The sequence below is a fragment of the Diaphorina citri genome, unplaced genomic scaffold, assembly GCF_000475195.1.
Source record: "Diaphorina citri unplaced genomic scaffold, Diaci psyllid genome assembly version 1.1 scaffold1015, whole genome shotgun sequence".
In the NCBI taxonomy this organism is placed as follows: domain Eukaryota; kingdom Metazoa; phylum Arthropoda; class Insecta; order Hemiptera; family Psyllidae; genus Diaphorina; species Diaphorina citri.
Window position 1 is genome coordinate 78,201 of NW_007378445.1, and position 18,260 is coordinate 96,460.

Below are 18,260 nucleotides of genomic sequence, written 5' to 3' on the forward strand. Positions count from 1 at the left end.
GTATTGAATGTAGATATAAGACAATGTACCTTCCATTTCGCTAAAGCTTCAACAGATTTCCACAAGAGTAGCTAGGTGTATGAGATTGATCTTCTTTCTTTCGGTGACATCTTCAGCTGTGTCCACACAAAGTCGCCAATATTTATTAGTGGATGTGACAAATGCACCGAGTCACAAAGTTGCTAGTATTGAATGTAGATTTAAGACAATGTACCTTCCATTTCGCTAAACCTTCAACAGATTTCCACAAGAGTAGCTAGGTGTATGAGATTGATCTTCTTTCTTTCGGTGACATCTTCAGCTGTGTCCACACAAAGTCGACGCGACGCGATGGTCGGTCGACGAGGTGAATTTATGTTGTCGAGGCAGTGTGGACGGTTTCAGTCATCGATTCACGGTCGTCGAGTGTCTGTGTACAGGTACACAGCTTTACTCTTTTTAGGTAGGTTTGACTCCAGTCCAAGACTCCAAGAGTCTAGGTTCTAGGAGAAGATATTAGCCAACTATACTGTCGTATTTTACCAAGTTTTACTGCACAGTTGTAAAATCTCGTTATTTTATTACTCAAATATCTTTCTGTTTCGTGTCTTTTTCTTTTTAAACTTTTTTAACTGGACAAGAGACCTTTCAATATCCCAAGTCGCTTTGAAGTCTCAATCACTTCCCACTCCGAAAGTTCTTAATCACTTCAATAATACTCGCTTCGCGTCATGGACTCATTTCTGACGGAAGATCAAGTGAATGATTTCAGAGAGGCATTCTCTCTATTTGACAAGGATGGTTCGGGGACCATCACAGCCAAACACTTGGGCATTGTGATGAGATCCCTAGGGAGAAACCCATCCGAGGCAGAACTGGAGGAGATGATTAGGGAGGTGGATCCTGAAGGAAAGGGCATCATTGATTTCCCTCACTTCCTGGAGCTCATGATGAAAAAGGTGTGAACCGTATTTGATATTACGTATAAATCCGTATAATGAACGGTAGGTATTTGGTACTTTTTAGTCCTGTGAATTTCGATGAACCTTTTTATGGGAAAGAGGACGTATCTTCTCAAAAGTTTAGGCCGTGACATCGTACACAAGATCTTCGCACCTCGACAGAGCTGCGGCAGATCTTTTTGAAGTGATGTTCTCAACGCCTCTCGCAGGACAGTTTGAGATGCTTAGTCAGTTCATTACAATGATAGGAGGACAACATCAGAACTCAGTCGGGCAGAGAATTTACTACATTTGGTACTTTTTAGTCCTGTGAATTTCGATGAACTTTTCTATGGGAAAGAGGACGTATCTTCTCAAAAGTTTAGGCCGTGACATCGTACACAAGATCTTCGCACCTCGACAGAGCTGCGGCAGATCTATTTGAAGTGATGTTCTCAACGCCCCTCGCAGGACAGTTTGAGATGCTTAGTCAGTTCATTACAATGATAGGAGGACAACATCAGAACTCAGTCGGGCAGAGAATTTACTACACTGACATCAGACATAATATTTCCTGGACTGAGAGCCAGCTAGCTACTTGGGACAGAACAAAGCCATATGGAAATTTGAGAAAAGAAATGATGAAGACCTACGAGGTGGAGTTTGTGCGACAAGTCATTCGTCGTGATGCTCCATCTAGGATCCAGGGATTCCAGGGTGTGAGAAAGCTCCATGGTTGTCTTGTATAAGGACGCGGAGTAGATGAAGGTGGATTTTTGGATGTGTCTAAATTAATCCAAACTCTATTTCGTGTCAATATAGGCCGGGCGACCCTTCGAACTCTTGACGTTTGGGCGCCTCCCGGCAAGCCTGATAGAAGACCTAGATGTTGATGATTTTTAAGGTGTGTCCAGACATAGTTGAGCGACCGTCCATCGACATCGATCGATATCGACTGAAGCGCCGGCACTGCTTCGATATCATAGATTTAGCTCGTCGATCGACAGCCGATCGACTATGTTTGGACACACCTTTAGAAGTTTGAAATCTGACATCCCTTCAGAAACGATTCTGCCTCACACTCCAAGTCTTTCTTAACTTCGATCTTCTAAATTCGCCACTGATTTGAATGTGACCTAACTCTAAAAGAAAGAAGACCATCAGGTCTGTGGTACTAGACTCATATACTTGCCTGTAACAATACACAATACCTATATAGAGTAGGTAGCTATATGTACATATATATCCTGACTACAATACTTTGTACGTACATTTCGAAGTTTACTACGGGCATAACTACCGGGTGAATCAAAATAGAAAGCTCACTCGACATTGTTTTAAAAGCAATTTTTACGAATAGGTAATAATAATAGACTCTTGAGTGGAAGGCAACCACTAGGCGAGGTTAACGCCTTAAGCGTTCTCTACCATCTGCGCCTTTTTTTTACAGTAGTATCAAAACAACACGAATATTCAAAAAATGTTATCAGAAATTAAATAGGATATACGTTCCTAACCCTTAGAGCTCCATTATTATGTGGTCAAATTCTCAAATAAATGAGGATAAAATTCCATACCTCGGCTGGGATCGAACCCACGCCCTCCTGTTTACCAGGCGAGCGTCTTGACCACTACGCCACCGAGGCACTACTGGTACATTCACCCTAGTACATTCTTTTTTTTCATCCTCCCCTTTCCTCTCGTTCCGAGTCATTATTTTCCAAGTTTAATGTTTGATAGAGGGAACACTAACTATTGAGGTGTTATCGTCCAGAAATCGAAGAGAAAAGGACATCAAGATAGGAGAAAGCCAGGAGTTCCGAGAGAAAATCTAATCTGTATCGGGAAAAGTCCGTCCCCCTCGGGAATCGAACCCATGACCTAGCACTTACAAGGGAGAAGCTCTTCCAAGCTATGTAGGCTGGCCACATCCAATCACAATGTGATACCAGGTTGTATCATACATGGAGGAGAATTACGTTATGTTGTGCGCATTGCATATTCACCTATTTTCCCGGCACTCATACAATTTTTGAACACAGTGAAAGGAAGTTCTAGAAGGGAATATTTTACATCACAATAACAATAACTCTCGAACAATATGTCTAAAGTCGGTAAAATTAGAATATGTGTTCTTACAGGGAATTCGGGGACTCGTTTTCGGACCCCTTAGAACCTTTGAATTTCAAGATCTTTTTTATTTTCCAGTTTCTTCAAGTGTTTATTACAATGCGAATATTGTGAGAAATGAGATAATAAAATTGGCAATTTCAACCTATTTACGCCACAAGCGACATGTAAAGCAATCTTGAGAAAAAATAGGAATACAAGTCTAGTGTAATAACCACTCGGGCACAGAGGTTGCTGAGTAATATTTGTTTTTGTAGCGGTGTAGCTGCACCGAGAGGGGTTGATGGTATCTAGCCAAGATTATTTGTCCCGTCCTAAACCGCAGTCAACCATCATGGACCTGTGCTTATCCTATGAAGCATGTGATAAAACTCTTGTAACCTCCAGCTAAACAGGCTGGTTAGAGTTTGGCTGCTCTGATCCCTATTTATAGTCCCACAGGAAGACATTGGTCTGCTCCATGTTTAAGATCCTCCAGAAATACTCTGAGTAATATTTATAACATTTACCTTGGTTTGGCAAGCTTCTAGCAATTCACAGATGTCTCTCAGCCTCTCTTCACTCTGGTATTGTACTTTCTCCTCCATGTCGGATATGGTAGTTTTGAGATTCTCAACCTCTGTTGTCGTCTTCTTCTTCTTCTGCTTCTTCTTCTTCTTCTTCTTCTTCTTCTTCTTCTTCTTCTTCTTAGGCTTCTTCTTCTTCTTAGGCTTCTTCTTCTTCTTAGGCTTCTTCTTCTTAGGCTTCTTCTTCTTCTTCTTAAGCTTCTTCTTCTTCTGCTTCTTCGTCTTCTTCTTCTTCGTCTTCTTATTCTTCGTCTTCTTCTTAGGCTTCTTCTTTCTTTCAGCCTAGTTAGCTTGGAGATTAGAACGATAGATCGCGTGTTCGATTCCCGACCGAAGCGAACTTTATCATAAACAGATACCTATATAAGGTTCGTTCTCGGAATTTCAGGCTCTCTCCTTCCCTGTCTTCCTTCTCTCTTCGCTTTCGAGACGATAAGATCTCAACGATTACAGTTTCCTCTAATCAAACCTCTTGAAAAATAATAATAATAAATAAGAAATCCAGGTATGACCGAATAATCTAAAAGAGCACTCAAAGGGTAACTAACATTTGAAAATCATATTCTCAGTGGTACGGTTAGCGTGGTGGACTTAGAATCTGGAGGTCAATGGATCGATTCCTAGACTAGAGAGAAAATAATCCGGTGTTCGTTATAGGGAAACCAATGTATCTACAGGTGTATAATAGGTACCTTACACAATCATTAGTAATGTCATTATTTCCAAGTAATGATGATGAATAATCAGAAAATCCGGAATTCCATCATTAGTAATGACATTACTAATGATCATGTAAGGTACCTATAAGACATGGGACTCGGTATAGGTGTAATTTGTGTAGACCTAACTACGAACCTACTGAAAATCAATAAAAAAACTTTTACTTTATGGGTACAGGCATAGAAGAGGAGAGAGAGAGAGAGAGAGAGATGAAAATTTGCACACCCTTTCACTTCTTCTTCTGATTCATACTGTTTGTCAGTAGGTATAGAACTAGTGCTTCAGTGAACAATTGAACTTACTCGGGAAAAAAGCGAAGAGATAATTATGAAGGACAGGAGAAAGCCATAGGCGTTCCGAGAACGCCTCGGTCTAGGAGTAATTTGTGTAGACCTATCTACGAACCTACTGAAAATCAATACAAAAACTTTTACTTTATGGGTACAGGCATAGAAGAGGAGAGAGAGAGAGAGAGAGAGAGAGAGAGAGAGAGATGAAAATTTGCACACCCTTTCACGTCTGCTTCTGATTCATATACTGTTTGTCAGTATAGAACTAGTGCTTCAATGAACAATAGATCACTTGCGCTTACTTGGGTGATGTTTCAAAGTCAGGAAAATAGTCAGGAAATAGAGCAGGAAAAATGAGGACCAACGGAATTTTTCTTTTTCTTCTACGACTTCTAGATCCCGAGGTAAATCGATTTAAAAAATACCGGTAAATCGTGAACTTTGACGTCACGGCATACGCTCCCGTATAGGCGATGACGTCACATCAAATGTCCCGAGCAAAGTTCCCTCGCAGGCAACGCATTAATGTGTTTGTGCGCATACATTTCTGCGCAGTTCTTTCTGCTCCTCCGCTAGCGCGCTTGCATAGTGGCGCTACCTAACGGACGAAAAAAACAACTGCGTAAAGTCTGACGTCACACATATTTTAACTCTTTTATTAGAACGGTAAATAAAAATTGAATTTTCGACCTCTTACAGTTATTTTTTCGGAGAGTTGACCTCAGATTTCGATTTTTCCCAACTTTTTACATAGGAATCGACCATTTATTTATAAAATAATAATAATAATAATAATAATAATAATAATAATAATAATAATAATAATAATAATAATAATAATAATAATAATAATAATAATAATAATAATAATAATAATAATAATAATAATAATAATAATAATAATAATAATAATAATAATAATAATAATCATAATAATAATACTTCTTTAGTCAGCTCCCATGGTGTAGTGGTCACTGCACTCGCCTTGCACGCGGGAGATCCGGGTTCGATTCCCGGCGGGGTCAAGAAATTTGTATCATGCAAATGATTGATCCCGTGACTGGCTGTTGCGGGGTCCACTCAGCCTCGTGAGGAAAATGAGTAGCTATGACATGTAAATGCGCATAGCGACCGGTGCCAGCATGGTAGGTAAACATTGGTTGTTAGGATTATTGAGATACTTATTGGGAAAAATCCTACAATGCTGCAGTGAGCACCAAAGTTGTGACATAATAACACAAAGAAATTACATTTACACAATTTTTCCCAAACAATAAGTGGGAACAGGCTCTTAGCTGACAGTATAAATTTAATATAATATCTACAAGGAGCTTGTATACCAGAGGTCTTGGATTCAATTCCCATTAGATTGAAAAAAGTTCCGTTTGTATGTAGTTTGTGGAGTACTTAGTCATGTCACTAGAGAGCCTTTTTTCTTCTTTTAAGTAGGGAATTTACATGAGTGGTGACCAGTAGCAGCATTCCTAGAATAAAAAGATGATACCTATGTATTCGATAGATTTCCTATTTATTAACTGTACTTAATCATTTAATGTTAAAAAAAGTTTTTTCTATTTGTTTCTCACAAGTACAATTTTATTAATTCTTCCCAGAGTTGCTGTGGTGGGTAACGTAGACGCGGGCAAGTCCACACTGCTCGGGGTTCTCACACACGGCGAGCTGGATAACGGGAGAGGCCACGCACGACAGAAACTGTTCCGACACAAACACGAGATGGAGTCTGGACCAGCCTATTTCTCAGTATATAAGTAATATTTCAAGTCTTGCTCAAAACTCTACCGGCGAAATCAGCTGACCTCGTGGTGTCCCCTAGGTGTGAAAGGGTCCGTATTGTGCTAGGTCAAGATTGCGCAAAGCAGTCTATTGGATTTTCCTCATCCCTTTCACTACGCTCAGCTGATACCCATTCATTGAGCACTTGCCCTTTTGGTGTGAAGGGCCCAAGTAATTCTATTATCTAGGGAAATAGCTATTCATCCATATTATAGTCTATTCAGTTGGTGTGGTCACTGGTCACATACTATGTATCATGTATCAGAGGCATGCTTTGACAAAATATTAGAGAAATGGAAATAGTTTATGATCACAGTGTTTGATTATTCTAGAGAACACGTCATATCATAATGCCCGCCATTCAAGCTCAGAACGTCTGACAGATCGCGGTCTCAAAGACACAAAACAAGCTGGGTCCGTCCCTCCGGGAATTTTTTAGCCCGTAGTTTATCCGATCAAGGGAGAAGCTCTTCCAAGCTATGTAGGCTGGCCAGTGGCCACATCCAATCAAAATGTGATACCAGGTTGTATTATGCAAGGGGGAGAATTTATTGCGTTATGTTGTGCGCATTGCATATTCACCTATTTTCCCGGCACTCATACAATTTTCGAACACAGTGAAAGGAAGTTCTAGAAGGGAATATTTTCTTTACATCACAATAACTCTCGAACAATATGTCTATGGTTCATCCATTTGAATATGGCAGCAAGGATTCATCTAAAAAGTAGGCTACGTTGCCAAACGTGTCAAAGGTTCAACGGTAGAATATCTTTAAAGGAGGAAGGTACATTGCACAGTGCTTCCTCCCACAATGATACTTTTTTTTTATGCCGATGGTATTCAGTATTCGTAATGATTTATGTATTCCAAAAAAAAAGTAACGAAAAGATGATTTCTTCCTTTTTTATACGATAGATCGTTCTTGCAGGCACTTTTGTTGCTTGATGAGTAAGATCTACAGATTCTCTTACTGTTGCACATTGGCTTTGAAAGTAATCTCGTACATTTTCTACAATTTCTCGCGACTGACTTTTTAAAGTCACTTTTTTAGCCGACATATTCTTCTTTAATGGTAAAATGTACGATGAAACACAATAAATGGAAAGAAATGAAAACACAGAAAACAAAAACACTTTTGTAATAAAAGAAAAAAAAATATGTATAAATAGGTAAATAAATGTTTATGTTGATTGAAAATAAAACTATAGAAATAAAATAATTAATTACTAAAAAACTGAAATTAGAACAACACGATGTCTACTAAATCCAGATAGGTAATGATAATGATAATGAATGATCACAAACATACCAAATTGCATAATAAGTACCCGATGCGAGTACTAAAAATAGATACCATCTTTACCTGTTCTAGAATTCAACCTCTTGGACTTGACCCTCAAAAAAAAAAAAAAAAAGGTTACAGATCGAAGCTACCTCTGCTTTTTAAAAGAGAGAGTTTATAAAAATAGACCTTTACCTTAATTGCAACAATGCAAGGAATTCTCGCATTCTGATTGGTTCTTTCATTTTGGGTCGATGACTCCTTGCTGCCATATTCAAATGGATAACGTATAGTAACCCAGTATTTATTACAACTCTAATATCAAGTTATCATATTTAGTATTTGTTATAGGCTCCTTAACTCTCTGAGTGCACATAACCTTAACACTCAGACAAGTAATATTTATTAATGATAAGATTTGATAGGTATAATCAATCAAAACTCTATTAGTTGCACATTGTGATTCCGCATTCGACCAGCGGCTTTGCCATGAACTCGTTCTATTGATAGCGTAGCCCTATTTTGTGTCAACAAGGCACAATCCAATTTTACCTTTCATAACTCACATAACAAATTTTTAGATCATGTTACTCACTTAAGTAGATGGCCACTTCAAGGAGATATACCCATCCGCAGCAGCGAATTTTTCAATCTGCATAGATTACTAAAACTTGAGAATTTTAGCTAAAGAAAGTTACGGGATTTCACCCTCTTTTTCAATTGAGTATTCGATAATCAATAAATAATTATTCAGACATAAAGATATAATCATACAGACTCCAACTGAGCAGTTGAGGTTGCCCTGAAAGTAACTTCATACTTTGCACTTGTCAAAATATTTTGCGACACTAGAATGGGGTTGTAAGAAATCATATAAAACAAACTTAAAGCAAATTACCATCTCCGGTGGTAAACATAACGTTAAACTCAAAAAGTAAAATAAAACGAGACAATTCAACAGGAAATAAAGTGGAGTTTTGTGCACGCCATACACCTACACCGAGCTCTTTGACAGGAGAGAAAAAGAGGAAGCATGAGATATTTCAGGACTATACGTTATCCAGATGGATATGGCAGCAAGGAGTCATTACAAAAGTAGGCTACGTTGCCAAACATGTCAAAGGTACACAACTCGTGTTTTATCTCGGGTTTTCCTTGTTCTGGGGAGTTTTCAATAACTGAGGGATAAAGGAGCTTTAGGGATTGGGGAGTTTTCAATAACTGAGGGATAAACTGATTGTATTGAAAACTCCAGCAACTCTCTCGGTTTACCTTGTTCTAAGGAAGGGCATCATGATCCCGGCTGCCGTGGTCCAATTTTACCTTTCATAACTCACATAACAAATTTTTAGATCATGTTACTCACTTAAGTAGATGGCCACTTCAAGGAGATATACCCATCCGCAGCAGCGAATTTTTCAATCTGCATAGATTACTAAAACTTGAGAATTTTAGCTAAAGAAAGTTACGGGATTTCACCCTCTTTTTCAATTGAGTATTCGATAATCAATAAATAATTATTCAGACATAAAGATATAATCATACAGACTCCAACTGAGCAGTTGAGGTTGCCCTGAAAGTAACTTCATACTTTGCACTTGTCAAAATATTTTGCGACACTAGAATGGGGTTGTAAGAAATCATATAAAACAAACTTAAAGCAAATTACCATCTCCGGTGGTAAACATAACGTTAAACTCAAAAAGTAAAATAAAACGAGACAATTCAACAGGAAATAAAGTGGAGTTTTGTGCACGCCATACACCTACACCGAGCTCCTTGACAGGAGAGAAAAAGAGGAAGCATGAGATATTTCAGGACTAGGTTTAAGGTCCATGTTTGTTGACCTGTAGACCAGCAGGGTGTTCAACCAATGCTGGCTGCTACAGAGGGTCTCATATTGGCCCACACTTTGGGGTTAAATCGATTGAATGAAGCAATCTGGCCGGCTGATAAGAGATTAATTGCCGATCTTACCACTGAGGTTAACACAGTGTCAAGGCTTTTCTTTGGCGTCACCCATTCGATTTGCACAGGAAAGTATTTCAATGCTGGAATAACTGAAAACTCTGTATGGTAAGATCGGACATAAAACAGTTATCGGCCAATCAGATTGTTGAGTTAAACTTAAAATATTACTTTTATAAAGGAAAAATGGGGAGCATAAAAGAGGTGATGAAAAACATGGAGGTACCTAATAAAATAAATAGATAAACCTGTTTTAACAGACAGACACCCCATCTCTTGTAACTTAAAACATTCCATAAGCCTTCCACTGTAAACCCAATTTAATGTGTATAGGCAGTGGTCTGTTTCACAAACCAATCCGCCCAGTTTAATGTGAATACACAACCGTCGGTTCCACAAACGAATCCACACTCTACACTTTTTACTCCACGGTCAGAAAATACTGTACGATTTTTTTTCTACGCGTGTTGTTGTTGTAGTGGCTTTAGTTTTAGCTGAGCCAGCCTAGTTACCTCGGAGAGTAGCGCGTCTGCCTCGTAAGCGCTAGGTAGAACCCTTTGAAAAACTGCCAGCTAAGGCTAGTTATTAGGGGGTTAGCTGTTCTTCTTCCTGTTTATAGGCAAACAGCTAGCCGCTAGCTGTTTAAGGCCACAAACTCACGCTCAGTTCGTCTGCAACTCACGCACAAACAAAATCTAAACCTAAGTCTGCTTTTCCGCCACACACATTCCGACTGCCTGACAGAACCAGGTCTGTGAGGCCACGGTATCAGCGTGAGTGCCGGTCATAACGCCCCGCCCTTTAGCCACATATAAAGGAGGATGTCTTACCGAGCTGCAGTCAACAAAACTGAAATCCCAGTATAAAAACATGTTACGCTCATAATAATGAAAACGCCAAGAATGAGAGAATGAAGTTCATTATATTTGCTGGAGATTGTTTAAACTGTGCGCTTTGTTTTAGGATACAAAATTAAAAATCCATTTCGCCAATTAATATTCATCAAAACAAAATTGAATGAACCGTAAAGAATACCTATAATTCCCCAACATGTTCCTCTCGTATGTTTCCAGTATCAGAAGTTCATCGCCTCTCTCCTTGATGTGTTTGGGATTTGTCCTACCCTCCTCATGACCATCTTATCCGTATATCAGATTGCCTACATGGAGCATCTACCCATCACTCAACGGGTCACGATACTCATTGAGTTTATATTCATTAATGTGGGCTACCTTCATCTTACTCTGGAATCGGAGAAGTTAGATGACTGCAATCGTCGTGTAGTGCAATCGCTGATCGCTAGTGAGTGGTATCGCTGTTCCCCTGACACCAGACGATGTCTCTTGATGACGCTACGTCAGGCGCAGATGCCTGGACACTTGCGGTTCATGTGCGGCTTGGTGCGGCTAGATTTGGGTTTCATGATCAACGTGTTGCGGTTCTCGCTGACGTTCGTCAACTTCGTCATGATAACTCTGTCAGGTTAGGGGGAACTTTCTACTTGGTTTAGTAACCTGTATTACTCTCTCAGAACTTCTGAGTCAGATGAAGAACCTCTGCGAAATGAAAATTTCATGAAAGAAGACTTACGGTACCCTTAAAGGTCAGATCAAACCCAAAATCCGAATTCTAATGTAAACCTTTACCTACATCTTGCATAATTTCGTCAAAGTCGAAGAATAATAATGAAAATAATTGTAACTTACTCTAGTTACTTCTGTTACATATGTACCTACCTTACTAATACTATTCCATTAAAGAAAAAAAAAATCGAACATTTCATTAATCCCGGGATTGAACGGGTGAAATCGACAGTTTCTTATCTCATTCATTAACTAATTTGTTTAATAACAAATAACAATGGTCAAGATAACAACAAAGACCTGGGTACTCTATAGGCAATGATTTAATGATTGACGGGTGAAACTTTCCTTATAGTTAACCACAAAGTACATGTTATTCTATTAGAACATATAATTACAGGCAGTGGTGAACATCGAGATCAAAATAATGGCAGACGCTACAATATTTTGTTCTTCTGCACTGGACTTTCAAGTTGAGTTTGATTGGAGGAGCAAATAAATATAACCTATTATTATTTACCTACTGTGTCTACGCATATCTACCTCCTTATTATGTCAAAATATTTTCGGAAAAAAGCTCCCAAACTTTTTTTAAAAGCATCATCAATTTACCGAAAGTATCATGTTGCCAACAAATTATATAATTTCTTTCGTTTTCTGCTTACTTTTTTATCCTAACCAACCAGAATGCTTTAATTAATTTGGTGCATTTGTGACATCCACTAATATTAGCAAAACCTCTATGTAGCTTGGAGCAGTTGTTACATCCACCAATATTTTCAGAAACTCTTATTTGTCACATCCACTTACGAAATAGACCTAATAGCAGAAACTCCAACTTTTTCATTTGTATTACTTATTTTTCAAACCTCTTCTATGGAGGTATCTAGATAGATACCTACCTACTTAATGACGAGAATCTAATACCTTCCTATTACCTAAATTACCTACCTACATGTGTCCCAGCCCAGCATACTTTTTTCTAAATGATAGGACTAACTATACATAATATATGAATAATAGACAGTTCCAAAACTTCGTTTTATATAGAAAAAAAGCTATAAAGTAGGTACATACCTGTAGTAATAACAATGGAAAACTTCACTGAACGCTGAAGTCATGTATGACTAATGGTGGAAGCTCCCATTATTCCCCGGGGATATAAAATGAACTTTGGAAAAAAAAGACAATAAAAAAAAAGAAATAATTATATACCTAAATATAAACTTGATTATTAAAAATAAAAGTTTAGGAAAAATGCCAGAGAACAAAATAATTAGAACTTTTGTTTGCTTTTTGTATACAGGGTGCCTTAAAATGTATAATACAGAATACAGGGTAGGTTTTATTTATTTGATTTACTAACTATGTTACAATAATTCCCTATCTAGACCTAGCAAACTAAAAGTGAACAAATCAGTTGCGCATGTCGATGCATCGCCAAGGAATGAAGGAATTATAATAATAGGCGGTTGGAAAAAAAGATCTTAATTTGTTGAAATCTAATTAGAGGGGAGTTTTGCAAATAATTTGCTCGAACATGAGGAGGTCTAAAGAGAAGAGATACCCGTGCAGAGTATTGAGAATTGAGGAACATTTATGTTGATTGCCTCTAGAAGGTCAGGAGTGTCCAATATTGTTGGGGGTTGGGTGATTGGTATTTTTTTCCCCCAACAATATAAACGGATCCATGTACAACAGGGAAATTCATATTGAAAGACATATGTATCTCCAGCTTTATTCAGTGTAGGTATGTGACTAACAAACCAGAGTCCTTCATAAATCTTACGATGAAAAGGAAAGTAGAAAAAATGTAAAAGGGGTAGAGTCCAGTAACATACTATTTATGAACCGAAATGATAAATACTATAAATAGGGACACAGAACTTCATGAATAAATAGAGGGACATCGATATTTATGTCCTTGTGAGAGGGACGAACAGAAAGTTGGTTTCATGGTGACCGGTGGCAGTAAATAAAATTGACGATAAATTTCCTCACTGATCCTTGTGAATACTGGTAGAGTTTATAGGAATTGTGGTAATTTGTGTCTGCCATCTTGTTACTAGCCCTGGTTTAATAAAAGTACAGAGGTAGGTAGGTATAGGTACCTGCGAACGAAAATTATTGAGGGATTTGCAGTTTCCCGCATAGGCATAAGGTCGACCATGGTACGTTCATTTAAGCTTCTACGTATGAATAGAAATAGAAAGGTAGGAAACTCGACTACCTGTTACCGGCAGATCTTGTTGCAGATTTGGTGTGTTCGTTGAAATTTCTTTTGGTCCATAGCTAGTCCATTGTAGTGTGGTCACAGCACAAACCAGGTGGAATGTGCTTGAATCTACGAGTATTCCGCAGGCGAAAGAGGTCATACCCCATTTCCATTCTATTCCGCAGGTGAAAGACGTGGAGTCAGGGGAACGTGGTCACAGCACAAACCAGGTGGAATGGGCTTGAATCTACGAGTATTCCGCAGGCGAAAGAGGTCATACCCCATTTCCATTCTATTCCGCAGGTGAAAGACGTGGAGTCAGGGGAAGAGTTACTGGAGGCATTCCGTGTATTTGACAAGGACGGGGACGGCATTATCAACGTGGCTGAGTTGAGGCATGTCATGACCAACTTAGGCGAGAAGTTAACTGAAGAGGAAGTGGATGCTATGATAGCTGTGGCAGATCAGGAGGGACTGGGGTATATACGCTATGAGGACTTTGTACAGGTCATGCTCCGTGGATAAGAACAAGTTTTGTGATGCTCCATCTAGGATCCAGGGATTCCAGGGTGTGAGAAATCTCCATGGTTGTCTTGTATAAGTACGCGGGGTAAATGAAGGTGGATTTTTGGATGTGTCTAGATTAATCCAAACTCTATTTCGTGTTAATATAGGCCGGGCGGCCCTTCGAACTCTTGACGTTTGGGCGCCTCCCGGCAAGCTTGATAGAAGACCTAGATGATTTTTAAGGTGTGTCTAGACATAGTAGACCGTCCGTCCATCGATATCGATCGATATCGACTGAAGCGCCGGCACTGCTTCGATATCATAGATTTAGCTCGTCGATCGACTATGTTTGGACACACCTTTAGAAGTTTGAAATCTCTTTGACATCCCTTCAGAAATGATTCAGCCTCACACTCCAAGTCTTTCTTAACTTCGATCTTCTAACTTCGCCACTGATTTGAATGTGACCTAACTCTAAAAGAAAGAAGACCAGGTCTGTGGTACTAGACTCATATACTTGCCTGTATACAATACACAATACCTATATAGAGTAGGTAGCTATATGTATATCCTGACTACAATACTCTGTACTTACATTTCGAAGTTTACTACGGGCATAACTACCGGGTGAATCAAAATAGAAAGCTCACTCGACATTGTTTTAAAACAATTTTTACGAATAGGTAATAATAATAGACTCTTGAGTGGAAGGCAACCACTAGGCGAGGTTAACGCCTTAAGCGTTCTCTACCATCTAACCCTTGGAGCTCCATTATTATGTGGTCAAATTCTCAAATAAATGAGGATAAAATTCCATACCTCGGCTGGGATCGAACCCACGCCCTCCTGATTACCAGGCGAGCGTCTTGACCACTACGCCACGGAGGCAGGTTAGTTGGTACATGCTAATATTTATTTAACTCCATAGAGATATCTGCATAGGTATTGCTCCACTAGTAAATAAGACGTGACGTGACATCTCTTACTTTTCGACAACCTAAGGAAGTTTTTTTTTGCCTTGGACCTTAGAAACACACTGTATTGAGCAGTGACTAAAATTATTATTTCTACATGGAGAACATAGCCTGAAACTCTGAGCATGAAAAAGTAAAAGAAATTAGGTAGATATATACAGGATGTCCTTAAAGTCTCTTCTTCTTCTTCTTCTTCTTCTTCTTCTTCTTCTTCTTCTTCTCCTCCTCCTCCTCTTTTTAGCCCGTCCCTCCTTTATTTTTACGATAGTAATAATAAAAGGTATAAGGGACGGGCTATTGTATTCGCTGCGGTGTCGTCTGTCTGTCCCCATAGAAGGACTTATCCAAACCTGTTCGACCTGTATATCAAATTAAAGGTCTTTTTAGCAGAAACATGAAAGTGGTGATGCAAATTTTGCCCAGAAAACCAAAAAGCCAAAAAACTGATTTTTGGGGGATTTTTTTCACATTTTCTCACACAAATGAGCTCTGATCATGCAATTTGTCGCGACGACCTATGAACTCAAAGCGAGAAAGTTTTAGATAAAACTTCAGTCGATAATTTAAGACCGGTTTTAGCGTCACCTTTGTTAAGCCACGCCGAGAAAGGCCAATAAATGGATGGGTGACTTAAACATTATATTGGGAATAAAGGGAGAACGGTCTCTAGTCTTGATTTTAAATCCATGTATTTTTCCTATGGCGCACATTAAAAGTGGACACACTGTATAGAAGCATTTCGCTTGGATATTCTAGTTTTCGGTTCCTTCATTTTCAATTTGCATACATAACCAAAACTGCTGTTCTCACTACTATCAGAAAAATTAATTTGATAGGCTTATGTCCAAGGCTCCACTTGAAAATATTCTAATTGGATTAAGGAATTTTATTTGATTTTGTATCGGGAATAACTAACCAATCAGATTCCTGACTCTCATATCCAATTAGATTGACTTTTACCTTAAAATGTGGTCTCGGGTGTTATGTGGGAATTTCAGCCTTTAACGGATTGGTGGATGGAGGAGATAAGCCGTACCTAGAAACGCTATTTTCTTCACAAGGATGAATGCACCTCGAATAGCAAGCAGAGCTGTACAGGCTCTAGATTTCGACCCTGACAGGAATTGAACCCGAGACCTCCAAAGTGCAAGTCTAGAAACCCTCTCAACCACGGAGGATTCGTCATATTTATTATATGTGGAGTTGTGGACAGCAATAACCTGTACGGCTGGGCTATGAGTCAGTATTTACCGGTGGGTGGTTTCAGGTGGATTAAAAATACAGATCAAATTGATATTTTAAATATTCCAGATGATTCAGCAAAAGGACCTATTCTTGAAGTTGACTTGCAATATCCCAAAGAATTGCATGATTTACATTCAGATTTACCATTGGCCCCAGAAAATAGCATGAATGGCGAAAAATTAACTAAACTTTTTACTACATTGTATGACAAGGAAAAATACATTGTTCATTACAGAGCATTGAAAACTTACATATGTACGATTAGGAATGAAAATTGTGAAAATACATCGAGCCATTCAATTTGATCAACCAGCTTGGTTGAAGCCATATATTGATTACAATACAAACCAACGTACTCAAGCAACCAACGCTTTTGAAAAAGACTACTGCAAACTTCTAAATAACTCAGTGTATAGTATGGTCGCACGATGATGAATGTCCGTAAGTTTAGCGATATAAAAATGTGTACTACGACTGTTCAAATTGAAAAGCTTATTGCTCGACCCAACTTTCAAAGTCGGACAATTATTTACCGAGAATTTGGTTGCTGTACACATACAGAAAAATAATATTAAATTCAATCAACCAGTTTTCCTGGAATGTCAATTCTAGATATTTCAAAGATGTTAATGTATGAGTTTTATTATGACGTCATTAAAAATAAATATGGGGACAAAGCCAAGTTGATGTACACAGACACCGACTCGTTTATTATTGAAATAAAAACAGATGATATTTACAAGGATATTAAAGCGGATATACACCACTATGATACATCTGAATACGATCCCCAAATTATCTACGATATTCCTCTAGTGAACAAAAAAGTACCTGGTAAATTAAAAGATGAAATGAATGGAAAAATAATGTCAGAATTTCTTGGACTCAGATCGAAATTGTTCACACAAAGAATATAATAGTCAACAAGAACATAAAAGGCTAAAGGGATCAGAAAACCTATTGTACAAAAAGTGTTGTGTTTTGATGACTTTAACAGCTGTTTGTTTACAAATCAAGATAAGTATGTAGCACAAAATATTATTCAAACTGAAAAGCATAATGTATATACTTGTAAACAAAACAAAAAGACACTTAGTGCATTCGACGACAAGCTATATTAGTTAAAAATACTACTGATACATTACCTTTGGGACATTACAGTATAGATATTCCAAAGAATAAATTTACTGAACATATTAAAAATTTACAAAAACAAGAAAACGTTAGCTCATAGATATAATATTGCAAAAGTTTCTAAAATGTAAACATTTTAATTGTTATCAGAAAAGATCAGACTGATAATAAAATTTTGACTGAAAAACTCCAGAGATTAACATTCTAACAGAAAAGATCAAGAAAGACAATAAATTGAAATTTTAAAAGAGAATACCAGACATCAACCTTTCATCAGAAAATATCAGACATCAACCTTTCATCAGAAAATATCAGACATCAACCTTTCATCAGAAAATATCAGACTTCAGGAGGTTCTCAGCAGCTTCACCACAATAAATCGAAATGCCGGAGAGAAACCACAATCGTCAAATTATTCTCCCGCTTATGTAAATACAAGGGTACACCCCTGTCTCTCCAGCTTAAAAAGTTAAGCAATAATTGCTTTAACTCACTCCCCACCCCAACCCCACCACCCCAACCTATCATCACCACCCCAACTCACCATCCGGGTGTGGTTTGGGTAGGAAGAAAGGGTGTTGAGAGGGGTACAAGAAGGGGAGGGGTGCTGGGAGGGGATGAAAGTTAGAATAAAGTTTGCACCCATAATTCCATCTTCCCCTCTGTCTCTCTCCAGAAATTGTCGTATTCGTTTAATTTCAAAAGTTAGAGCGAGAATTAGGATGTTAAGAGAGGAGCGAAAGTTGAAGTGTTTGTAGGTCGTACCAGGACCAAGCTGCCTTGGAACTTGGAATTCGAAATCAGAGTGTTTAAGTCCCGAGGTCACAATGAGTTGAGGTTAAGTTAATCCAATTGAATTAACTTTCAAAATTTCAAAGGACTTTTTTTTTGGCGGTCTCTTCTTGATCCCTTGTGTGCCGCGTCCATTTTT

The 18,260-nt window shown here is 38.4% G+C and overlaps 1 protein-coding gene and 1 pseudogene across 1 annotated transcript; both read left to right on the forward strand.

Moving 5' to 3' along the window:
* Nucleotides 1–710: 710 nt before the first annotated feature.
* Nucleotides 711–14,206, forward strand: LOC103513726 (calmodulin-A-like). Its single transcript, XM_008478575.3, has 2 exons — nucleotides 711–938; nucleotides 13,773–14,206. Exons 1-2 carry the CDS (start codon nucleotides 711–713, stop codon nucleotides 13,992–13,994), a joined length of 450 nt encoding a protein of 149 aa, XP_008476797.1. The 3' UTR covers nucleotides 13,995–14,206.
* Nucleotides 14,207–16,641: 2,435 nt separating this feature from the next.
* On the forward strand, nucleotides 16,642–17,429 carry LOC103513727 (annotated as a pseudogene).
* Nucleotides 17,430–18,260: the final 831 nt, after the last annotated feature.

Excerpts from the sequence above, each read along its gene's own strand:
- LOC103513726 (XM_008478575.3), top strand. The coding sequence starts at position 711 with ATGGACTCATTTCTGACGGAAGATCAAGTGAATGATTTCAGAGAGGCA. Across the intron at positions 939-13,772 it reads TGGAGCTCATGATGAAAAAG|GTGAAAGACGTGGAGTCAGG; the intron begins GTGTGAACCGTA and ends TCTATTCCGCAG.